Genomic DNA, 27,104 nt, shown 5'->3' on the forward strand with positions numbered 1-27,104 from the left:
CAACACATGAAATGATCAGTTCCATCCAACTGCAGTCCTCTGTAGCTCCTGCGTGAACCCATATCAATAGCAACTTCCTCTTATACTGAACTCCAACATTTCTGTTCACAATGCTCTTCCTGTGTTAGTCTCTGCTGACCTCATCTCCAGCAACTGCAAAACAACAGTAATGTTACCAGTGTACATACTAAACTAATAGCCTATTTTAGAAGAGTTAGATCATGTCAGTTTGCAAACTCACTGTTTGTCATCTCTTCGTTTTTTTTTTTTTTTTTTTTTTTTTTTTTTGATTGGCTGTTTTAGTTGGGCCTTCCCGGGATGAAATTATCTTCTTCTTCTTAGCCTCATTATAAATTTTGCAGGATACCTACAAGACATAAAAAAATGTTTAGTAACTATTTAATTAAATAGGTAAAACAATACAAAAGTGGACAGTAAAACATTGCAAAACCTTCTGTTACTTCTGTTATAATCTCTGAAGATTAGTTTGACGCAGTCTTGAGTGTTGGATATAATTAAAAAAAAGATACATTATCTGAGAGAAATACAGAATAAATATGATTGAGACATTGAATTTATTTGTTTTACACTATATACAGTAGCAATCAAAATTACTCAACCCCTGCAGTACTTTACAAATACAAGCTTTTCTGAAGATCCAGGATAAAATAAAAATACCATCTATAACAGTTCACTGGCATATTAAAAGTGATATTGTCAATATATGATGTAATATTTTTGAGTTATAAGATTTTTTAATAATACTGCTATGTCATAGACATTGAAAGTTCCTAGAGACACAATTCTCAGCCTTATTCCTTAGCTTAAAGTGTGTTTTACAAGAAAACCTTTGAGGGTGTTGAAGGAAAAAGCACAACATCATTAAATGTTTAATCAGAGCAACTGAGAAAAACCTGCAATCGACAGACAAAGACTTGCAAGATGACCCGATGAAAGGAGGAAAACCATTTGAATGCAGTGTGTAAGAAGAACACTAGATAAGCATGGCCTTCAGGGTGAGACATCCTGCAGAATACCACTCTTGATCAAGAAGAACAAAAGGCCAACTGGAACTTGATAAAATTCATTTGTGTGGACCTGTGAAGCTCTGGAGGAATGTTTTGTGGAGTGATGTGACCAAACTGGAACTTTTTGGACCCATGGATCAGCGGTATGTCTGCTGCAAAACAGGCAATGCTCATAAGCAGAAGAACACCATCTCCATCATCAAACTTGGAGGTGGATCAGTCCATTTATGGGGTTTCTTTACTAGCAGGAAGTGGAAATCATGACTGTATGAAGGACATCATGGATTCTTTGAAGTATCAGGCCATTTGACAAGAATTGTGATGCCTTTGGTGCAAAGACTGAAGCTGATGATCAGTGGACTTTCCTGCAGGACAGTCATCCCAAAGTACACATCCAAATCTACTGCTTAGTTCAGGGATCAGTCATGGAATGTACTTGAGTGACCTGTTTAGTCTTCAGGCTTAATTCTCATTTCAAATATCTGGTTGAATTTAAAGAAAGCAGTGGCAATGTGGAAACCAAAGATTATCAGTGATCAGGAAGCTTTTTCAGGCGAGGAATGGGCCAAGACTGTAGTAGAGAGGTGACAGAAACTTCTAAACACTTACAGACAGCGCTTATTGGCGATTTTAAAGAATAAAAGATTCTGCACAAATATAATATATTGAATAATTTTATTGAATAATTTTGAACATGAATGTTTAGGGTCAATTTGAATTTTATCATGATTCATCAATGTTCCATTCTCAGAATCACTCAAAAGTGTATTAACAAACTTTCTCTAATACTTTACTGATGCATTTGTTGAACTGATTTCATAAAATTTCGTTCTCCGCAGCAATATGTCTTGCAGGTCAAGGGGGTTGAATAATTTTGATTGCAACTGTAGATAAACAATCTTACCTGGTTTGTGGAGAGTTTGTTAGTGGACATGCCCTTACGGAACAAAAAATATATGGGAATATACTGCAAAATGTAATGCCATACATTACATGACATTTCCATATATTGGAAACTAGTGCTTATATTTTTCAATATACAGCAATATATGCATTGACAATATATGGCTATATATTAATTCATACAAATATTTTTAGAAATTAAGACAAAGATAAATCTAATATTCATAATGTTTGATCCTTTATTAAGTATATATTGCTCACAGATGCTCCCATATAAATGTTAATGTACTGTACACACACACAGATAGATAGATAGATAGATAGATAGATAGATAGATAGATAGATAGATAGATAGATAGATAGATAGATAGATAGATAGATAGATAGATCCTAGATCAGATTCAAGGTGATAACTCAACAGTCAGCTAAGACGTGTATGGGAACTCCTCCCTTCTCCACTTTTGCTGAAATCTTATGGGCTAACGCCAGCTGGGGACAGATGGCCAATTGACGCGAATCATGCAAATACTGACAGGTCAGTAGACAGTATAAAATGCATGGACGCGAAAATTACGTCAGAATCTCTTTCTTCACGCTAGAAGTCTTATCGAAGTCATCGTGGAAGTTGCATTAGAGGACTACTCACCTCTCTTTTTCCTCTCCACATCCGATGGCTGCTACATGCCAGATTTGCGCGGGTCCCATTGACCCGCCCGACCTTCACCAGTTCTGTGTCACCTAACTGGGCCTCGCCCATATCGAGGGGCTCTCGCACTCACGGACGACACGTGCACCTACTGTGCAGAGCTGCCAGTGCGCGCCATCAGAGACGGGAGAGAAGTTGCTCGGACAGCAGCGGGGTTGAGGCCCACTACTGCCAGCGAGCCGCTGGTGGGCCCTCCCCCGCCCGAAGACGAGTTCGACGATAGCTTCAGCACCCCCCCCCCCCACCCCCACACATGTGTATGTGTGCAGTCGGCATTCATCACAGGCAGGCTATATTAACATCGTGTTCATTATTAACGCTATTAACGCAGAAAGTGACATGTATATATAATTAGCCTTATCATTCTACCTGAAGCAAAACTATGTAACGTTAGCCTAGTGTCGAAAATAAACCCACTTAAAAAAGCGTGTGGACACGAAAAAACTTTTACAATGTCATTCATAAATTCATCCCGTCTGTGTTTACGAAGTGATTGAATCGCGGAATCCAGTCAAAAATAGAACTTGCTGTATAAAGCAGAACGTCAAGGATTTTGGCTATTTTTGAATGAATATATCTACATTAGGGCTGTAAAATGAATCAAATATCGATATGGACTAGTGTATATGAATATTAAAGTTAAAAGAGACTACAATTGTTCTACGTGTCTCTGGGAATGAGTGCTCAATATGTGCATTTTTGTCATTCAAATACACACGATGTTCGCAGTGTTTTCCCCCACACCGACTCCGCCCTTGCCACGCCCCCAGCTATGACTAGATGCCGACTGTATCTATTGGGCAACTCAGTCGGACCGCCTCGACTTTATTTAAGTAAGCCCAATGATAAAACATAGTGACTTTTAATGCATTTATTGAATATATTTCACTACACAAATATAAAAAATTATAAGTTTAATATTTATTTAGGGTTTTCTGTTTGTCTTGGTGATAGTGGTGAACAAATACATCAATTATCGACACCATAGGCCTTGTGTGAAAATCTCAACCTCATTAATATTTTTTTCTCTCCATATAGATGCGGACATATAAAAGAAAAAGTAACCGTGGTGCTTATACAGAGCAAGCTCTACAAAATGCCATCAGATCGATTGAAGAGGGAACTGCTTTGAAGGCTGCAATTTCCATCAATTTGGATTCCCCCTAAAGACCTTGAGGCGGCATAGAGATAAGTTTTGGAGCCTGGATCAAAGTGTTTAGGCCGCAAAACAGTTTTTATGTCATCATTCGAGCTCCAGTTAACTGACCACATTCAATCAATGGAGAGGGCATTGTTTGGGCTTTCAACGATTGATGGAAGGAGGCTGGCCTATGACCTGGCAGAGAGGTTAGGCTTGAACCATTGTTTTAATTCAGAGCGCAAGATGGCAGGGAAAGACTGATTCTATAATTTTCTGAGAAGACAAGGAACCCTGTCTGTCAGGACTCCACAGGCGATGAGCATTTCTAGGATGGTGGGGTTCAAAAGAACGAAGGTGGACCTGTTCTTCCGTATTTATGAGGATGAGCTCCATAGGCTTGGCGAAAACGTTGACCCCACCCGTCTGTGGAATATGGATGAGGTGGGTGTCCAGAATGTACAGAAGCCAAACAAAAGTGTTGCTTCAAAAGGAAGAGGCAGGTGGCAAGAGTCACAAGTGCGGAAAGAGGCTTTACTGTCACTGCTGCCTGTTCCATGAACGCCGGTGGGCAGTTTGTACCACCACTGTTCATTTTTCCAAAAAAAGAATGAATGAGCGCCTGCTGTGTGGTGCCCCAGCAGGATCGATTGGTGGAGTGACTGACACTGGGTGGATGGACAGTACACTCCAGTGGCTGAGACATTTTTGTGACACCATTGAATGCACTTCTCAGTGGCCTCACATTCTGATATTGGATGGCCACCACTTGCATAAGACCCCTGAGGCTGTGTTGCTTGCGAGAGAGCGTGGGGTGATAATGATTACCATCCCACCCCACTGCAGCCACAAGATGCAGCCATTAGATCGCACCTTTTTCAAGTCTTTTAAGGCAAAATACAACACTGCTGCAGACAACGAATAGATATTTATGCTGTGTGTGGGCTTTTCGATAAAGCCTACTCAGCTTCAGCGTGTGTGGGGAAGGGCCAAAAGGGTTTCAAGGCCTGTGGGATGTGGCCTGTTGACAAGACCGTCTACAAAGATGAAGACTTTGAAGGAGCCGAAGTAACTGAGGAGCCAGATCCAACCCTTCGAGGACAGCAGGGAGATTGAGGAGGAGGTAAGTGCTGGTAAACAATTACAACTACTATTACTATAAGGCTAGTGTCATTGTCATCTTCATCATCACTAAATTGTGTGTGTGTGTTCTCTTGACGGCCCCAGTGGATCATCCGTGGTCCCCAGCACTAGCGCCCACTCCCAACCACAGCCTGGGACAAATCTCCAGATGTCAGCTGAACATGGTAAGAAAAACTATGTATTTTAAAGAGCTTACTATAATTTGTCTTCCAGTCACTTGAAAACACACTCTAGCTAGTCATTTAATCTGTATTACAACCTCTATTTCTGTTAGGCTACTGTCATCGTCATTATCTTATTCATCACTAAAGTTTGTGTTTGTATGTGTGTGTGTGTGTGTGTTCTTTTGACAGGCCCCAGTGGGTTTCTGTATTCTAATGCATTTTTTATTCCTTTTTAAAGGACCGAGTCAGTCCCCCTCCTCGATTCTAGAAGAGCTGTCCCCTAAGCCAAGAATAAAAAAACAAGAGGCCACGAAAGAGGGCATGTGAATCTTCAGCTGTGCTGACCTCCTCGCCATATAAAAAAAATGTTGGAGGACAAAAATAGCTGCACAAAACAAAGGCCCACAAAAAAAAAAGTTAAATGCAAAAGCACAACTGAAGTGAAGGATAAGAAGAAAGATGATACAGTATGCCTCTACTGTGGGGAGTTATTTTCAATTAGTGGGGGGGGGGCTTTTATAAGGTGTGCCAAAAAAGGGCACATGTAGATTGTTCCAATGAGATTCGAGGGGAATTCATCTGTGAAATGTGCATGGATGAACATTGAATGGCTAATGAATTAATTTTTTTTATTTATTTATGTATTTATTTATTTATTACAACATATTTGTTTGAATGGCTTAGTTATATGTATAAATATAAATGTTAAATGGCTAATGAATTAATGTTTATTTATGTATTTATTTATTTATTTATTTATTTATACAACATATTTGTTAGCATGACTTAGTTATATGTATAAATTTAAATGTAAAAAATGTGTTGGACATTCCTCAAATAAATATTAATATATATAGGCCTATACATGTTGATACATTACTTGCCTTTTTACTTTTAGAGATTAAAAACTAGTCTGTTCATTTTGATGTTGATCTATGAAGCAAACTGGTTGGTAAGAAAGGGGGCATTTTACCCCACCTTGGGGGGTGTTTTACCCCACCGCTAGGGCAAAAGGCCCCCTTTGTACAAAAATATTTTCAGTCAAAATACTAATGAATTATGAAGGCTGAGCAATTTTAATATTTGGTGAATAACTCCTGCCATAGTCACTCAAAACCGGGATGGCAATTTTAGTTACATTTATGTTTTGTTTCACTGTCTGTAATGTCACTTAATTTCCTTAAGGGGGCGTTTTCCCAATAGACAGTAAAAGAAATGAACACAGCAACCCCGTTGGGGTTGGAGTATTTAAATACCTCAGATGTAAAGTTATTCGCTGTCAAAGTTACGCCAAAATGAATGGGAGTCAATGGAATGCTAACAGCAGGTGGGGGTCCGCTAGCCAAAGGTGGCGCCCAGGGGTGCTTCAAAAAAATATGAAACCCTGCCCCTCTGGTTTTCCCCCACTCTACGAGACTGAGGAGTTGTCATCACAGTACAGAGCCCCTCCCCCTGATATCACCCTCTCCGCCATGTTGGCAGGACACCGGCGGAAAAAACATGATTGTTTACGTGTATTGTTAACCCGGTAGCAGAGGAAGTTCTCGCAATTCTCCACTGTTTTACCATGCATGGAAGTTACTGCTGCATTAAAACTGCTCCAGTACCTCACATGATACATAAGGAAAACATAGGAACAAAGGAATAGGTTTTAAGGTTACCGAAAAGGACACAGCATCAGTCTGCAGCCTCGTCTGAATCTCATACACCTTGCATTCACACTGTTAATGGCTTTAATCTAACCAGGACATTTACATCTTGCAATCACACATTTAACTACCCTAGCCAACCCAGAACTGGTTTGTCCACTTTGCAACACCCAACACAAAAACCTGGTACAGTATGTATCCTTGGGATAAAATCAAATTACAACTAAATACCTAAACTTACACCGCTTTAGCCTACATCAAAACATGTTGGAAACGTTTGTGTACATTGGACATCTCATTACAATCTAGTGTTTACGAAACAGTCACAGTTAATTACTTTGTCATTTTTGTCAAAAAGTCCTAGGCAGAGATCAGATTTCATGTGTCATATCATCCCGAAAAGGAGTATTTACACAGATACAAAACAAATATTTAACAGATAACCTAAAACAAATATCAATATACCATTAAACTCATGGTTACAGTGTAATTCCACAAGTAGTAATGGCAATATTAGCCTAATAAACACCATATGGTTTAGGCAAGGTTGTTTATTTAGCCTAGCACATTTCCAACGTGATCTCATGTTTGTATTTTTTGTATATGTAATTTACATACAATTGTGGTTCTACAAAACGTAGCTACATTTACTTATCCTTCGTTTGCGCAGACACTTAAATGTAGGCTATGATACTGGCCCTGTCCCAAATGGCACCCTAAACCCTCGCGGTCTTCCTCCGATGCTGCACTTTCATGATGTAATGCCGCTTTGATTGTCGGGTAGAAGTCTGCTGTGGACTCAGCAGAAGTGCAGATCAAGGGTAATAACGGCTGCAAAGGGGGCACTCGCGAGCACCCTTTTGAACGCTAAAATGACTAATGGGACCCCCCACGGTCTCATAGACTCTTTATAGATTGTAAAGGCCAAAGTAAACTTCGCCCGTCCATGTCCGCACACTGTCTGCACTACGTAGTTTTCGTCGTCAGGAGGGCTCGCGTGCAGGCATTTTTTTTGAGGCAGCGCAGACAGTGCTGTACAACAGGTGATTAGTAGTCAGGTGAAAGTGAGCAGAATGGGCCGTCACCATCCTGGCAGCGCATCACTCCAAGGATAATAGAAAATTGGCAAAAAGGGGGGAGATGGTTACTGAAGCCATGTCCACCTAGCTCGAAGGCAGTGGCAATCCACCTGTCACTCGAGTGGCCACGCCCTTAATTATGCACAACTTTAAGGTTTAATATAATTTAAATGCATGAGTTATACATTTTTTTTACCCCCCTCACAGTTGTAACGAAGGGCAAAATTAGCTATATAGACCAAAATCATTTTTTGAACCAGGCTGTAAATATGTTTTATTTTTCTGCTGTAAAGTTAGACAGTTTAACATGGGGAGTCTATGGGACTGACTCCCTTTTGGCAAGGCCAGTGATGTATTTACAGCATCTAAACCATAGACTGTATGAAAACATGGACATAGTGTCTGTGAGGTCACCCATAGATTTCTGAAGAGCGTATTTGAAGCACAAAGTGGGCAGAATGGGCCGGCGCCATCTTGGCAGTGCGTCACTCCCCGATAATTGAAATGAAAATGGGCAAAAAGGAGGGAGCTGGTTGCTGAAACCACACCCACCTAGCCCGACGGCAGTGACAGCAGCGATCCATCTGTCAAGTGGTCATGCCCTTAATTATGCAGAACTTTAAGGCATAATATAATTTAAAAGAATGAGTTATACAAAAATTCACTGAAGTTTACTAATTTGCTGAAATGATAATTCGTTCTGTTCTGTGATTTCTGCTGCCAACTCATTTCAAAGAATAAATAATGTTCAACAAGACTATAAACCCTTTAAATGAATACAATTTCTGTAATCATTTAACCATTACTTATAATGTAATATTTGCATGTCACCGGCCCTCCAGGACCGAGTTTGGGCACCCCTGGTCTAAACAAAGAGCAGAATGGCTTATTGAAAAATGCTAATTCATCTTCTGCCAGAATGTGGCACTTTTTGCCATGAATATTCCCCCTTAACCACAGTAAACAAAGCAGCCCAGCACCTGACTTTAAACTTGCAGTGCTCATATTTAGGCTGCATCTGGAAACTTAGGTAGCTGACTTGCTGCTGTATGAGGCAATTACTTTTTGCCTCATGAAACTGATATCGAACAGGCTTCTGAGGCAGCATAAATGTTTAATGATCTACTACAAAACAGAACAAGTTTTTATGATAGCTAAACTAATATTTAATAGTACTGATTTCTCACTATTTCAAACTGACTACCAAACGCAACTTTCAGATGCCATCTTTATTTTTTAGCTCAACCATCACAGAATGGATGCACAGGATTTTTGAATATTTTGATAATTTATTGAAAATAAATAAATGACTTTTTAAACCGTTGATTAATTGGTCAAAATTAGCTGATACAGTTTGCTGCATTCATGCGCACTCAGAAGCCGGTGACTGTGAACGAATCAGCAGAGCTTGTACGAGCTTTTGTCATCGTTGAATCTTTCTCAGACATTTCCAAATGTCGAAATTGGGTTGCCCATCTATCTGTGCATGATGGTGTCCAATGACTCCGGCGAGCGGAGCTTCTCAAAGTTGGGAATAATCAATGGAGCGCTACAGGGTTTTTTCAGTCACCTTAGAGCAGCCTGTGATCTTACAATCCCAGTGAAAATTGGAGGAATGCTGCCAGCTAAATAGGGGTTTTCAGATAATTTAGAAAATAAGCACCAGTGCTAGATTGACACAGATAACGTGGAGGTATCTCGAAGTGCTCTCTCATTTTGATCAGAGTTCTTTTTCAAATAGATTACAATTAATTTATGAAATATGTTTAAAAACTGCCCTCCTACTCCTGTTAGGCTAACTTCAAATAGGACTTAGCAGTGGCCTTGAAAATTAGGAAATTATAGGTTGCTCTCTAATTTTGATATAAATCCAGCTGCTCATCATAGAAAGGGTGAGAGGTTCAAGTTACAGTATGTATGCATTTCATTTTATTGTACATTTTTCTAAAACCCTGAAAACTGAACAGATAATCAGAGCAGCAGTATTAACTAATGTTTAAGTCAAATTATAATAAATTACAGAAGCAACTAAACATCTGATGTATCTGACATCTGTAACGGTCACAATCAGAAAAGCAGACTCACAGAACTTGTATTTATTTATATGTATATAAAAAAATAGTATAAAAAAGTACTTTTAGTGCTGAGGAAGAGTATATCCACAAAAGTGTCAGAAAGTGCGAGTCAGTCATAATAGCAGTCACATGTACAGTCATTTCAATGAGAAAGTGAAACAACATTCTAAAGCAGTTTAGTGTCTTTGTTGACAAATGTTGATGAACTTTTTGGTTAATTGTGCTTTTGTAAAAACAACAACAACATAAAAAACTTGTAACAGTATCCAGTATGTGGCCATTATATAATGTGCGTCAAAGTGATCTTATCCGTGGATCTTGAAGACGCAGGTGTTCAAAAACTCCATATGGGATGCAGTCATTCCACAGCCTAATGAGGGAGAAGGAAAACAAGAAAATTAGCATATCAGGAAAAATGGTTATGTTATATAATGATACTAAATGCATGTACAATAATGGACAATTCATATTCTTAGTGACTGTGGTCAGATTGCAGAGATAAACGTCTTCCTGTTCACCTGACTGTGTTGGCTGATTGTAGCAATATCTCTTATTTTCAATGTTTAAACTAGCTCAAATTTTGTTCATAGTCTTGAGGTGCTAGTGTCTGATACCTTATTACAAGGAAAAGTTATCCAAATAAAAGCTAATGTGCTGGCATATCAAACCACTACATTTCATGTCCAAAAGGATGGTAGATGGTAAAATGGAGACTCACTCCAGGGACTTCATTCCTGTGCAGTTTTTCAGAGCAGCACCAAGCTTTGTAGCTCCAAGGTCTGTGAACTTGTTGAACGCAACGCTGAAAGTAAATAACAAGAAATGCATTGATATAATATAATATAATATAATATAATATAATATAATATAATATAATATAATATAATATAATATAATATAATATAATATAATATAATATAATATAATATAATATAATATAATATAATATAATATAATATAATATAATATAATATAATCTATAGCATTAGAAGAGAATAGAAAAGAAAATGTAAGACACTTAATTATTTTTTTTTTAATTAAACTAAATTAATCTTGTTAATTTTTGCACATTGTTGATTTAATGTGATTTTAATAAATACTTACTTCAGGTCCAGCAGGAAATTCATGTCCGGTAAAGCCAAGGCCAGATGTTCAGCTCCAATGTCAGCAATTGCATTTCCATAAAGGCTAAAAAGTGAGGAATGTGGCATCATTTTGACAAAACAGTGAGGTCTTATAAACACTTCCAAAATACACATTTTACTTAGTGATGATAAATATATTTCGAGGTTGTACCTAAGGCTCTGTAGAGAAGGGACTGTTACCAAAGCTTTAGCTAGTTTCTCTACTCCTGCATCTCCAATGAGGTTTTGAGACAGACTGTATGGTGGAAACATTGGACAGCTCAGTTATGACACAGTTGTTCCTTTACAAGTTGAATTTACTTGGAAAAACACCGTTTTCCAGAGACTACTAAGTACCCGTGTTTAATAAATAAGGCCACAGATGTTTCAAAACTTACTTCAGCAATTTCAGACATTCCAAAAAATGTAAAACGCCAGCTAGCTTCTCAGCTCCAGAGTCTCCTATTTGGTTTTTCTCAAGGCTAAAAGACAAACAAAAATCTTAAAAAAACTTGAAGGATTTTTTTTCAATCAAATCATTGTCGTGAAACCATATGATATCCACCAGTGAATACTCACTCCAGATGTTGGAGAGACTTCAGAGAAGGCAGGACCTCTACGAGTTTAGGGAAAAGTTCAGGACCGTTCTGGACTCCAAGCCTGCAATGCAGAACACCAGCAATTATTCTAAAACCAACACTGAATGTTTACAAGGACACAGAAACAGAAACCGAAACCTTACTCAAATTCCAGTCTCTGAAGATGCCGGAGGGCTGGCACACCTTCATCCAGTGCTGACACAGATTCACTGAAAGTACAATCATACTCCTTATCAACAGCATCATTTTATGCTACAGTTTGAAGTGAAGAACATGAATGGGAATGACATCGGTCAGCTATAAATATTAGCTATATTTTTATAGTCATCAGACTTCCTATCCAACACAAATTGTACGCTGTACCTCATTGGTAGCTTCTTCTCTCTGTGAATTTGGACAAGGACAGGCAGGCTCTCTATGTGATACCCTTCTGTTGCCTTGAATGGGTGCAAGGTGAATTTCTCAATGGCACTTTTCAGGTTCAGTTCATCATTGCTTTGATGCAAGTCCTCCCATAAGCCAATGGTGTCTGCTGTATGTGCCCTAATGGGAAAACAAACAATAATATGGTAAACAAACATCATGCTTATTATTTCCATGCAATTACAATTAATTTTTTAAAAAAGGACACAAATTATCATAAAAGTTGTAAATACAATTTTCCAGAATCATTGTTATTTGTTTGGCATTATTCACTGACAGTCTTGACATCCTTTCATTTCCATGTTAAAGAAAAAAAAAGTAGTGAACTAATGAATCCAATTAGTCTTCCTGTTAATTAGTTGATAAACAGCTCAAAAGAATGATTCATTCATCAATGTTTGTTTCATGAACTAACCATTATTTTGAGCCACTTAACCTGGTTCACTAATGAGTCGAATCTTTTACATGAATCATTTGTTCAGTGAATAACCATTTAAATTTCATGGTACTTTTATGATGCCTTTACATCTTTTTTGAAGCTCAAATCTTCCCTTCACTGTTAAAATGTCTTAAAATATAAAAATTTTGTATTTCACTGAAGACAAGTCAATTATATAAGTCATTCAGGTTATGAACTCAATGTTTAAATGATGATTAAATTTTTAAAGGTGTTCACCTTCAGTTCTCTCTTCACAGCAGTTCAGTCAGTGTACTGTTTGAGTAAATGAATTACTCCGAGATATTGGTTGGTTTGAACTCAGAGGGAGTGTCAGCCACATTAAAAAAGTTAACAGCTTAAGTCATTTGTGGATTAATGCGTATTAGAGATGCGAACCGTTTAAAACGATTCAGTTCGATTTGATGAAATGAATGATTCGTTCGCGAACCGGATATCCAAACTGCTTTGATTTGAACTCTCTCACACAACAGACACAGAAGAGAAAACAATACTGAATAAAGTCGTCGTTTTTGCTATTTTTGGACCAAAATATATTTCTCGGTGCTTCAAAAAATTCTAACTGACCCTCTGATGTCACATGGACTACTTTGATGATGTTTTTCTTACCTTTCTGGACATGAACAGTATACCGTACACACAGTTTCAATGGAGGGACAGAAGGCTCTCGGACTAAATCTAAAATATCTTAAACTGTGTTCCGAAGATAAACGGAGGTCTTACGGGTTTGAAACAACGAGGGTAAGTTATTAATAACATAATTTTGCTATTTGGATGAACTAACCCTTAAAGTGAGCTATTCTTTGAGCAATGCATTTTGACAGCTTCTCACCAGAATGCTTTGATGCATTTGAGTCCCACAAGCTCTTTCAGGCCACTGATGGGAATGCATGTATCTTGCAGGTTAATGGAGAAGGTCCGCTTCAGTGCACTGGCATATTGAAGGAGGTGACATATAACATACACATCCGATGGGCAAAGCTGCGTCCCATAGAATGACAGACTGTCAGGCAGGTTCTTCAACAGCAGTTTGGCAAACTTGGCGCTGCCGGTCTCGTAAACGCAATGAAACAGTTCTAGTAACCTGGCAGGAACCAAATCATTAGGCTTCATGCTCTCCAGATGGGTTTCGACAGCCTTTTTTTTGGCTTTAATGTTGACACTGCTGTCCAGGATGCTGACTCCATCAGGGGCCTTCTGGAAGACCAAGCCAGTGACAAACCTCTGCAGCACGTCCTGCGACTCTCCCTGAACCTTTCGCTTCTTCTGATGGACTACGCTGTTTGCTACCACCATTTTTTCGTTCACCTGTTTAGACTGTACCAGATGCACAGCGCTCAGGAGGTTCTGAGTGAAAAGGTCTGCAAAGTGGTTTTCCTGACCTTCAGACGTTTTGTAGGATGTAAGTATGCCACTTTTAAGAGCGCAGTCCAGCAGCTCCGCAGAACTGGCAGGGTTTAGATGTGTATCATGATTCTTAAATCCCTCCCATGCCATTTTGCATAACTGTGGGATGTCCAGATGTTTTCTGTTTTTACACAATGAGCTATTTTCAAGGCTAGCTAGTTGCAGATGCCTTGAGGTCACTCTTTGGTACAAATCCGTGAGGGTTGAAGGCAAATCACTGCAGCTTTCTTGGTGCTCAAGCAGGAAACAGGTAGTCCAACAAAGCAGCGGGTTGGAGCATAAACTGAATATGTATCTGTCATTCTTAATCTGTTTTAGTGCACTTTCTTGGAGGGAAGTATTATCCCCAAAATATTTTGACGTGTACAACTCAATGTCCTCAGGAGAGAAGCCACAAAGCTCCAAAAGGCTGTCCATTTTTCGCAGCACCTGGTTTAAAACGTCTTTAGGCCTCGTGGCGATGAGAAGCGTGCAGCCCGAGAGGATTTCCTTTTGGAACAAACCGGAAAATAGCTGTTTGATTGTGTATTTAGTGTTTGTGTGCGATTTGGCAGGGGACTGGAGAAGCCCTTCAAAGTCTTTAATGTGATCAAAGCTGTCGAAGATAATGAGAACTTCATCAGGGCAGGACAGAATGTGTTTGAACACAGAGTCTGAGTCCTCGCAGTGAGGAGACACAGACAAATCCAACAGTAAACCTTTCAAGCTGTAGGTTGATTTTGTGAGGTCTAAAATTTTACAGTTCAACAAAAAAACAAACTGAAATTGAGACAGGCTGCCACTCGCCCAGTCCAAGCATAAACGCTGAATGAACGTGGTTTTCCCCGCTCCGGCTTTTCCCAAGAGAGCAAATGACTGTTTCGGTTTGGAATCACTGTTATGAAACAACTGGCTTCTGTACAGCTTTGCTTTCTTTCGCTCTGAATCACTAAGGACGACCAGTTCCTTCTCCAGACACTTGTTTGCATTTTTACCAGATTTGATAAGGAGTTTTCTTTGGACCAGATGTGCGTCCACGTAGTGTGACTCCATTCCCATGTTCCCACGCATTGAGCAGCAGACATCTCTCATGTAGGATTGTGTGTGATGTATGTAGTCCTTCACACATTCTGTAAAACAAACATGTGTCATGTTTCACAATCTAATAAAGTAATTTAAACTTACATGATGTTTAAATTGGTTTCTCACCTGGTGCTGCTGGGCGGATTTTCTTTTCGGTTTTCGGAGATGTGGAATCATTGTGTTTTTGTAGGTCTGTAATTTGCAAAACAGACAAGCAGTCAATCTGTTACTATTAATTCACATTCAAATGTGTTAGTATATGCACAGCACTACCATACAAATGTAATAATGTAACACTTGAATTGTGAATTGTAAAAAAGCCACAGTTTGCAAGTAATATTAATTTTCCTCAAACAATTAAGCTTGGAGTAAAGAAATACCAGACTGAATGAAAGGCTAATCAATCTCTCTACTATTCTATATGAGCAGGTCTGGATTGGCTAATCGGGAGGACCGGGAGAATTTTCGGTGGGCTGGTCTGTTTTTTGTTGTCATGCCACTGGGGTTGAGATATGCTGTCCTAGGCATCCACTCAAAGCAGCCCCACTCTTTTCATTTATTATTTTCTCACAGCCCTACTCACAGGGTTGCCTTTCGTCCCGTATGTGACGAGTGGGGCGGGGCCGAGGGACATGGGAGCGAGGCCGGTGGAGTGATTGGAGATGAGCTACACCTGTTCGTCCCACCGGTCTCGAGGCCCACGGAGGAGATGGAAGGATATAAAACTGGAGCGACGACAGTGAAGGACGAGAGAGGACCAGGCCTGGGCTTTTAGTTGTGTTTTGGTTTTTATTTGCGCGCACCAGTCGTCCGTGAGGGGCTGGTGCGCTGTTTTGTGTTTATTTTGTTATTATTAAAATGTTGTTTTGATTGTCCGCCGGTTCCCGCCTCCTTCTTCCGGATGAATATGAAAGGTTTTATCATTACACCGTATAATACGGAATCGTCCTGTATTTAAGGCATCAAAGAAGCGTCCCTTCACAGTGAGCAGGACTGCAATTCCCTTCCACCATCTGCGTTTAGATTTTGCCAAATAATTTTGGGAGAATGGAAACAACTTATTGATCATTAGCCTAACATCCAGCAAGGCAGGAAAACATTTAATCAGCCTGAGGGAAGATGTCTTTTATTGTAATTAATTACTGTTCAATAGAGAAAAAAACTGAATAAAAATGTACTTTGTGTATTCTTAAAACTGGACCCAAGTACAAATCCAAGGACCAGAAGTAGCCCACTCTCTAAGTTTTCTTTAACTGAAAAACATGCATTTTCTTTCATTCATAGGCTATATGATGGCAATAAAATGTTTGGTCAAAAATGTATGTGCAATTGTAAAAAATAAAAATAAAAAAAGGCTGATGTTTCATAGACGATCAGTTGTTATGGTTTCAAATTTTCACGCAATTCGTATGCATGTAATTTCACAGTATTGCCACCTCCTAAATTACTATGGTACTTTTTTAGAATAGGTAAATAGGTTAAGCAAAACAAATGCGATTTATTTCTGAGAACTTTTTAGGCAGACATTTTGTTACAGTACAAATAGTTTGAGCTTCCTTTATTCTGTCCCTTATTTTCTAATAAATAATCACAAGTGTCCCTTATTTTCCATTTCTGAAATCAATTGGCAGCCCTAATGATGACATAATTATCTTTTAACTTCCCTGACAGAGGCACCTTGCTAAAAAAAAACATCAGTTGTTGAATATATGTGAGCAGAAATACAATGAATTACAGGGCTGTAGGAAACAGTTCACTATTGCAGACATAGATTTATATACTGAGATTTTAATTACATTATTTTAGGCCTATAGTAAGTCGTGAACTAAAGTGTGCAGGTCTAAAGCATGAAATTCAAGGGTTGAAAATGAGTTCCACTCTGGCCCTGTATAAGAGTAACTTATATACCATTCATTTGGTCAATTATTAGACTAATAGGCCTTTTGAGATCATGCTCAATTAGATGATAAAGTGCTAACTCTCTTGTGTCATGTCCCAAAAAAATAGACACCTACAGTCAATAGATAATTCAAATATTTAAACATGTGGCTGTTTATTAGTACATATAAAGCAAGAGAGATGTCATAGTTAATAGTTAGATAATAATGAGAATTGGACCTTAAAATAAAGTGTGACCAAACAATTTAATTTCAGCAAAAAATATGCCATTTATCAGCGTTTTATCAGCAAGTATACTTGGGTGTGATCTGCATAAATGTGATATGCAATCTTCACAGACGTGAAGAGGGAGCATGTATAAGGCAAATAAAATCAACAAGCAACTGATTTAAAATGGCCTTCTCCAATACTTAATACAAATATGAAATCCTTAATACAAATATGAAAAGGGTCTATAATTGTTAAGGTCAAATTGATCCAGATTGGCTTTTTAAAGCATCAGATGAACCACCATATGTTTAAAACAGGATGGAACAGAAATATTTTTAGAGAACTATTGATATCAGAGACAATATTAGGTGCAGAGTCAGACTCTTCCTCATGCATAGCTGAAATAACACGAAGAGAGCAAGTGGTAGATCTTAAACTGGAGACAATATCCAGCTACTCTGAATGCAAGATAGGATAAAAATGTGAAAATTGAGCTGGACTCAGAGGTAATAATAATAATAACTTAACAGATAAACAAATAACAAATGAAAGCTTTTCAGTTTTCTTTACTTTTCAAAAGCTACAGTTTTGAATGATGGCTTGCTTCTATCTGTATGACCAACCAGCATTAGTCTGACCATAGAACAGTTGGGAAAACAATCCAGTGATCGCCCCGGTGCCTCACGTGCTCACACAACAATATAATCATTATATTGACCTGCTTTCTTTCTAGATGCCCACATTGGCAATTTAAAAACCCATTTTTTATTAACCTCTACTCTAAAAGTGTTCAAAGCACAAAGCACCTGTTTGGATGTGTGTAATGCTTTGTAAGAATGGTTATATGGTTATTTGTGTTTTCTTTTTCTATTCAGAAGTAATCCATTTACCGGTATAGAATAATTTGCCCCACAAGTGCATATCTATGAACGTTCTGATGGTTAAAAAGAGAGATGGAAAGAAAAATTATATTTCAAATTGTATTTCAATGTTTTAGTATTGTTGGCTCGTAAAACTTTTGCATTTCCCCTGAGAAACTTTGCATTCGCTCACAAAAGCACTGAAATATAGTGTTTACTCAAAAAAAAGCATTCAAATATAAACACATTTGATCCTAAATAGAATTTCTTCCATCTCACATATTTGTCTCATTAGGGTCTCTGTACAAATCTGCCATTATTTTTACTATTCCAACTGATGACTCTAGTGCTGCCAGATAACATACTTTAATAATAGAGGCACTGAAAATAAAAATAAAAATGTGTTTTTGAACAGATTCTATTGTTTGTAGGCCTTGTATCTATATACACTTGATTAAAACCTACCAAAGACACATATTTGCTGTCATCAAACCCTGAGCTCACCTTTTGAAGGGGATTGTGGGTCTAATGTTGGCGAGCCCTGGCATGCGCTGTCTGAGGATGAGCCAACAGGAAGTACTGAACCAGTGAGTTCTGGTGGCGCAACTGTGCCAGTGGCTGGAAGATGAAGATTTGAATTAACACACATCACAATACTGCTAACCCTAAAAGCATAACCATTCATGATCCTTTTTTAACTTACCAGGTGAAAGAGGAAGTATCTGAGCACCCGGACTCACACACTGGGGCGATACTGCAGATATTAAATGTGAAATTAGAAATACAGTGCATAACATTAAAAGAGCAGATTAATGATACTTTTACAGTTGACTCACCAATCACGTATGTAGACCCTGTTGGAACCACAGTGCCGAACAGAGGCGGCGTATAAGGGCCAATTGTCTGGATTATTTGTAGTGGTGAACCTCCTGAGGTATTCAAAGACTCATAGTCAAAGGTCAAGACAAGGCATAGTTTCTTGAAATGCAAATACATTATTGAAACAGCTACTCACCATTAGGGGGCAGAAGAGGAGGGCTGAAGGGAATACGTAACACATGCTGGAACGGGGTTGAGCTTAGATGGAAACTACTCTCAGGGGCAATGGTGGGCGTGCTTCCGTTTGAGGGACTTTCTGGGTACACTGTAGCTGCAATACATTAGGCTTTCTTTTAGCAATGTTTCATTTTACTTTTGGTTTATTAGACTGAGATATTCAGTTATCACAAATATATGCTTCCTTCCCTTTTTTTATAAACAAGTAGACAGTTCTATTACCTTTTCTATTAGCAGTTGAATTACCACGTTTTCTGCGGCGTTTGTGTACAACTATTGACAGATCGACAGAAAACACACCTGTTACTTATTGAATTCAATGCAGATCTTTTATTAGAGAACATCTAAGAGAAAATAGCATTACCTTTTGGCTTTTTGGGTGGCACTCCATCTAGGAAAGTAGCATCTTCTGGTATTGGCGTGCAGGTCGTGCCTATGTCACCTGTTGTTTGCAAAGCAGACATAAAAGACTCAGGGTGGAAGTGGGACTCATTTTCAGCCCTTGAGTTTCATGCTTTAGACCAGCTGACACTTTAGTTCATGACTTACTATAGGCCTATTCAAATAATGTAATTAAAACCTCAGTTATAGGCCCACGTCTGCAATAGTGAACTGTTTCCTACATCCTTGTAATTCATTGAATTTTTGCTCACATATTTTGAACAACTCATGTTTTTTTTAGCAAGGTGCCTCTGTCTGGAAAGTTAAAAGATAATTACGTCATAATTAGGGCTGCCAATTGACTTCAGAAATGGAAAATAAGGGACACTTGTGATTCTTTATTAGAAAATAAGGGACAGAATAGGGGAAGCTCAAAATATTTGTACTGTATCATAGTGTCTGCCTAAAAAGTTATCAGAAATAATCACATTTGTTTTGCTTAACCTATTTATGTACAATTACCTATTCGAAAATTAATTTTAAAGTCATCAGTCTGAGTAAATTGTGCCATTATAGAACTGCACAAGTAGTGTAGTAATTTAAGAGGTGAAATACTCATGAAAAAATATGCAAATGTCACTGGTTCCTCTTTATCTTCAATGTAAGTATGAACCTATTGAATATTTCTTATTAATAATATATTATTTTACAGTCTTACCTGGAAAGTTATCAAGGACGGTGGGATCTGCCAAGACACAAGGAAATTATTTATAGCCTTAAAAAATAAACACAAAGAGTGAGACTGAGCAAAGAGCAAAGAGTGAAACTGACCAAAATCATCTTCAATAGACTCAGGCGACTCGAGATATTTTAAGATGACATTATCTGCGAAAAAAATAGTAACAAAAGTGAAATCTTTCATTTTAAAACTCAAATGCCAACTACAGAGTAGTTGGCATTTAAAATATAAAGTAGTAGGCTGCATCTATTACTCACCAGGTAAGAGTTCAGACATTAAGTCCGGGACAATATCTTGCCATTCAGCATCTGTTGTAATATAGAGACACATTACATTACATATACATATTTTTTAATTCGAGACATAAATGTGAAAACTAATAGTGTTGTTAGTAACCGCTCATAGCGTGGACGTGCAAGATGCTGTGAAGCGCGCGCTCCATTGCTGTGAGATAAAAAAAAAACATAAAAAAGAGCGAGGGGGAAAGCCCGTTTCATAGAAATAATTATCTGACTAATCAAATTATAATGTTCTTTTGGACCTTTTATATAAATGCCTATAAATATAAATGCATATAAATGTTTTATCGAAGTAAAATAAATTGTATTATGACGCAAAACGCATTACAAATATAAAACGGTCTAATTAATTGAAATATCTTTGAACATTACCTGTTTCACAGAGATATTCCATGTTTACTGAAGAATTATGAATCCATTAGGCTACATTAAAGTTGTGAAGCAAAAAAAGTTTTATCCTGTAATAAGCGCTCGACGTGTCCTCGGATTACGCAGGTTCAGGCATTCTGTCTGGCAAACACCAAACTGGCTACACCTCACAGCTTGCTTTTACTTTCAGTATGTGAAGGGAGTTGGTTTGGCTCTGAATAAACCAAACTCTGCCAGACTCGGCCGTTTAGCAAATCTGTTTTCTCACAGAGGACATGCATTCTGCGTCGTGTGGATAATCTTTGCATATTTCTGAGATGATGGAGATGAACCGACACATTGCATATATAATTATAATTATTTATTTGTATTATTATCTTTTTTTCTGTTCCAGTTCTGGTATTATTCAAATGGTGGCGGATAATATAAATGATTTTAAAAGACAATACATGTATTTTTACAGTAAATTGTTGTAAAGAGAGACGTTTTAAGAAATACAAAAAGTAATGTTTACTGAATTGCCACGTGATCATCACGTCCTTTAATTTTACCAAGAGTTAATGTCAGTAGCCTACATTTTACAGTAACAAATAGATCTTAAATGCTACAACAGGTTGATATAGGCTAGTATATAATCTAACCGTAAGGAACTCTAAAATATATAGAGTATTTATTGATAGCACTTATTTTTTTTTATTTTATTGTTTAAGAAGCTGCCAAAAAAAAGAAAAAAAATAAAGAAAAGAAAATCATGTTGATCCCTATTTTATATATGAGCTAGGCACTCCTATGCGGAAATGCACATACATAGGAGTGGCAGGTATTTTTCATTTTCTACTGTGCCCTTTATTTTAAATGGACTGGTTTTATATACGACAAACATTTATGCTTTTATAATGTCAATAATATTTGACTTTCCAAAACCAACCAACCAGTCAGAAAAAATACTAAAATAAGTCATTTACACAAGTTCCAAGTTAAAAAAAAAACATCTGATGCCACCCTGCCTCTTCCTAAAGTGAAACAAAAATATTGTGCAGGTATCACAGACTGGAACGACAAGTTGTTTGTTGACTTTGAGTTTTGTATTAACTGTGCCCATACCCTAATCTGTCTTGCCAAGCGGCATAGCTTGCTGGTGACATCACATTCACCCTAATTTACCACACGATATCTCACAGTCAAGTCATGTGTTATACAGAGGAAGAGTGTCTACCATTAGAAGTTTTAGTGGCACCTTTTGGGTTTCACTCTGACATCGTTCAGTGTCCTCTTGCATTCTGATCAGCAATCTCCACAAAAAAATAAAATAAATAAATACTTCAGTGACTAACACACAGCGTGCTTAGAAAGCAACTCTAGTGTCTGTGAGAGATCCGATTACATGTGTATTCTGTCAGGCAGTGTTACGCACTTGCGGTTTGTGAGCTGCAACAAAGCAATATTAAACAGGTAAAGTAAATGTGGACAGTATTTACATGTACATTTGAGTTTCACTGCTGGGCTAGTATGCTGCAGTGTTGTTTTAAATGTTATTTTCACACCCTCTTGTTGCACTGCCGTTCTAGAGATGTCTTTCTTTGTGCAAAGGGTCAAAGGAGGTTACATAAATGAAGCCAAAAGCTGAATGTCCTTCATATACAAATCCAAGATTAAGATGTTTTTACCTAACAAACATTGCCACTACCTCTCCAGTGAAAACGCAATCTCATCTGAATCAGGAGAGAAATATGCACAGATTAAGCAAAGTTTACATGTGATAAAAATTCAAAAAAGTCCTGAACAAATATGAAGGTGGATTTTGATGCGAGAGGACTAAAGGAGAAAACTTTCACTGGAGAAGGTGTTGGATTCTGGACTGATATTTTGGCCAATAGCGGGAGTTTAAAGTTAAACGCCATGATGAATCTGTTTCTTACAAACACACAGGTTTTCACTTCACAGGACATTCATTGATGGACTTAAATCCCATGGATTACTTGTGGATTATTGTGATGTTTTTATCAGTTATTTGATCCATTGATCTGACGGCACCCATTCACTGCAGAGGATCCATTTTATGAGCAATTGATGAATTGCTAAATAACACTAAATCTGTGAAGAAGCAAAGCCATCTATATTTCAGATGGCCTAAGAATGAGTACATTTGAACAAATTTTCATTTTTGGTTGAACTATCCTTATAACTTAATTATTATTCATATAAAACAATCAAGCATTTTATCCTCAAGTTCTCATACTGTAAGACATTTGATGCATTTTATCTAGTCTTTACGTTGGCAGAACTGGCAATGAAGTTGGGAAACTGTGCTGGCACTGGGGTAAGATGTGCCACCTCTCAGTCAGTGACACTATTGTGCACTGTTTCTGTGGACAGTGTTCTGACAAACAGGGTCCATCATCATATACAGCCTAACTGTCTGTGAGAGTGAACATTGTGAATAAAGTACAGCTGTCTGTGACTGAGAAATGCACATGAGAAAGTGATCTGCATTTTAATACTAAGAACTTTTAAGTGAATTTTAAATGACAGACGATGACTACATTTACACTTCATAATATAATACACATGATACACATTAACATTTCTGTGACGCTAAAACACAACATAATGCAGTGCAAAATTCAAAAACCAGCAAAAACACCTGTAAAAAAATATAATAAAATCGGGAAATTCCTTCATATTAATACAGTACACTTTGCTCTTTATTTTGGGGCTTTTTTATGCCTTAATTGGGACAGGACAGTAGAGAGCAGTCAGGAAATAACTGAGTGGAGAAAGAGGGGAGCGGGATCAGCAAAGGAGCACGAGACGGGATTCGAACTCGGGCCACCACGAGTGAAGTTGCGCTGTATCCCAGCACGCTAAACACAAGGCTATCGGTGCCAACCATTGTGCTCTTTTTTTTTTTTTTGGGAGTAAATTATGGAAAATTCTTCATTAATAAAGCCATTTTTTTATATTGGCCATTAATTATTCAATTAAGCTTTTGCTCCAAAATGGCAGCTGTGTTTGATTTAATACAAACAACTAATTAATATTCATATTGTTGTTTGAAAAGCTAAATGTTCATATATTTCTCAAAAATTCAGTTTCCAAAAGTGGCTTTTTGCGGCGATGCCATGGAAGAACTATTTTCGCTTCTGCAAAGAACCTTTCAGTGAACAGTTCTCAAAACGTCTATTTCTTAGTGTTAAGAACATTTTAACAGTCTAAAGAACCTTTTTCCACTATAAAGAAAATGTTGTGGAATGAAAAGCATCCACAGATTGACAGAACAATAAATGCAACAACAACAACAACAAAAAAACATTTATAACAAGTTAGTGTAAAATATTATACATTATCATGAGTAGACAAAGAATGTGTAAATAAAAAATATTTAACTCACCAGAAGGAACCAAATCTTCCTCTTTGGAGAGTGCCAAATCCAAGATGCTTTGGCTGATGTCCCAGTTTTGCCAGATTGGCAAAGAGAGTCTTCTGGCCAGATCTTCTCCATTGTTGAGAAAGATTTCACACAGACGCTGCTTTCCAATGTCCCCATCCTTGTAGAGAGACTGGTAATACTGGGTAGAGAAGACGTTGGCCTCGTGTAGCTCTCTGAGAAGCTGGTGCAGTAGGCTTGGGCTGACCTGTAAAGCTTTTCTCACCTGAAACAGTACCTCCTCAAATGGAACCATGACTGGACAGCAGCCGCGAGACCAGCTCATTTCAATGCTTCATTTCCTCCTTGTCACACCAAAGCCAATTATCTGTGCTTTTGTTCCTGGATAAAAAAAATCCCCTCAGCAGACTCCATTTGTCTGATTAATTCTACGCTGTGTTCAAGGACAACCAGTTTTAGCCAGGTCAGGTGAGGACAGTTTCGCATGTAATTTTCCAGAAGAAAACTAATGGCGCTAATGTGCTGTGCTTGGACAAATCAAGAGACCACATCTCCATCTCACTTCTCCTTTGTTACTAGGAAATAATATGGAAGAGATTACATATATATACATGCCACTAACAGATCCCTACCCCTACCTCTAGTATACTACCATAAGTGAAATGCTTCCTTATACTGAGCACAATGTGTTCTACTCCACTAATGAAATGTAGATTTTGACATACATCTGAAAAAAAAAACCCAACAAAAAACATTGATTTTGCAAGCCTTATATGGAGGTAGGAAGACACCAAGACACAATATTCGCATAACAACGCTCTACTGACTGTGCAGATCTGAAGTTACTGTACAGTCGTGGCCAAAAGTTTTGAGAGTTACATAAATATTGGAAATTGGAAAAGTTGCTGCTTAAGTTTTTATAATAGCAATTTGCATATACTCCAGAATGTTATGAAGAGTGATCAGATGAATTGCATAGTCCTTCTTTGCCATGAAAATTAACTTAATCCCAAAAAAACCTTTCCACTGCATCTCATTGCTGTCATTAAAGGACCTGATGAGATCATTTCAGTAATCGTCTTGTTAACTCAGGTGAGAATGTTGACGAGCACAAGGCTGGAGATCATTATGTCAGGCTGATTGGGTTAGAATGGCAGACTTGACATGTTAAAAGGAGGGTGATGCTTGAAATCATTGTTCTTCCATTGTTAACCATGGTGACCTGCAAAGAACTAGTGAATATGTATAGTGGACTGCTGAGGACTGGGGCAAAGTCATATTCTGTGATGAAGCCCCTTTCCGATTGTTTGGGGCATCTGGAAAAAGACTTGTCCGGAGAAGAAAAGGTGAGCGCTACCATCAGTCCTGTGTCATGCCAACAGTAAAGCATCCTGACACCATTCATGTGTGGGGTTGCTTCTCATCCAAGGGAGTGGGCTCACTCACAATTCTGCCCAAAAACACAGCCATGAATAAAGAATGGTACCAAAACACCCTCCAACAGCAACTTCTTCCAACAATCCAACAACAGTTTGGTGAAGAACAATGCATTTTCCAGCACGATGGAGCACCGTGCCATAAGGCAAAAGTGAAAACTAAGTGGCTCGGGGACCAGAATGTTGAAATTTTGGGTCCATGGCCTGGAAACTCCCCAGATCTTAATCCCATTGAGAACTTGTGGTCAATCCTCAAGAGGCGGGTGGACAAACAAAAACCCACTAATTCTGACAAACTCCAAGAAGTGATTATGAAAGAATGGGTTGCTATCAGTCAGGATTTGGCCCAGAAGTTGATTGAGAGCATGCCCAGTCGAATTGCAGAGGTCCTGAAAAAGAAGGGCCAAACACTGCAAATACTGACTCTTTGCATAAATGTCATGTAATTGTGGATAAAAGCCTTTGAAAAGTATGAAGTGCTTGTAATTATATTTCAGTACATCACAGAAACAACTGAAACAAAGATCTAAAAGCAGTTTCGCAGCAAACTTTTTGAAAACTAATATTTATGTAATTCTCAAAACTTTTGGCCACGACTGTAACAAGCATAAATGGCATGCGATGGAGAAGCCGAAAAGAGAATTTAATTCATAAATGTCAGTTATTTTGCCCAAAATGGCAGCTGTGAGTTAAAGTGTGGCAGATGCTTTGAGGTGAACTGTGCCAGTGGCTCGTCTAATAGTGAAAGTAAGTTTGCAGCCAAATGAAAACGAAACACTACCACACTGTTCATCAGACAGCAGCCTTTACTTTTGGATGCAGCTCAAAAAACATATTTGATCCTGTATAAAGACCCTTGAAAACCTCACAATGACTCTGCTCTGGCAGGCAAACGCCTTCGTAAACTGAAAGTGGAAATCCCCTGAAATTTAGCACTTATGGTAGCATTATGAATATTTTATGAAGAATAATATAAATACTCTGAAGTATATCAGAAAGGATTCGTTGGTTTGACATACAATATAACAAGAAACAACACAAAAAAGGTGCAAGTGTATACATTATGTGTGTATGTGTAACACATAAAACAGGTGTTCTTGCTTTTTATTCATCAGAAAACAAAAAAACAGATTTAGTGCAGACTGGATTTAGAAATTGTTATCTTAAGTGACGGAAAAAGCCACTATATGGACCACATTATTACCTTTTCTGATAATAGACATAATTTCTCCTGGCCTGCTGAAACATGCCCATTGTCTTTATGGTAATAATTATATTTTGGTTTCAGTTTCATCCTTTACAATTTACAAATTTGGATTCTTGGATTGGATGGTGACTTGTGATCTGCACTTTTAATGTACAACATGAATTCTATTTTTGATGTATTATAACAAATTATTTTTCAAATCTTAAATCTGTGATTTGAAGGGAACCCAGGAATTTAGATAATATTTTCCATTTGCTCTGTAAATTAGTTTATAAAGGTGAGCAAGTGTGTTGAGCAGAAAG

At 38.0% G+C, this 27,104-nt stretch overlaps 1 protein-coding gene across 2 annotated transcripts; it reads right to left on the reverse strand.

The window, feature by feature from the left end:
• Positions 1-9,711: 9,711 nt before the first annotated feature.
• LOC132144377 (MHC class II transactivator-like) lies at positions 9,712-24,740 on the reverse strand. 2 transcript variants are annotated; one of them, XM_059555126.1, is made up of 20 exons: positions 24,163-24,740; positions 20,361-20,411; positions 20,196-20,249; positions 20,083-20,109; positions 19,348-19,425; positions 19,206-19,256; positions 18,943-19,077; positions 18,764-18,856; positions 18,631-18,681; positions 18,432-18,545; positions 15,085-15,150; positions 13,322-15,005; positions 11,973-12,152; positions 11,753-11,818; positions 11,590-11,670; positions 11,409-11,492; positions 11,183-11,266; positions 10,991-11,074; positions 10,605-10,688; positions 9,712-10,256 (listed from the first exon to the last, which is right to left on the reverse strand). In XM_059555126.1, exons 1-20 carry the CDS (start codon positions 24,482-24,484, stop codon positions 10,181-10,183), a joined length of 3,465 nt encoding a protein of 1,154 aa, XP_059411109.1. In that variant the 5' UTR covers positions 24,485-24,740; the 3' UTR covers positions 9,712-10,180. The 2 variants fall into 2 exon arrangements, with proteins under 2 accessions (XP_059411109.1, XP_059411110.1); XM_059555127.1 differs by lacking the exon at positions 24,163-24,740 and adding an exon at positions 20,775-21,119.
• Between the last annotated feature and the right edge of the window lie 2,364 nt (positions 24,741-27,104).

The sequence above is a fragment of the Carassius carassius genome, chromosome 1 (assembly GCF_963082965.1).
Source record: "Carassius carassius chromosome 1, fCarCar2.1, whole genome shotgun sequence".
Lineage (NCBI taxonomy): Eukaryota > Metazoa > Chordata > Actinopteri > Cypriniformes > Cyprinidae > Carassius > Carassius carassius.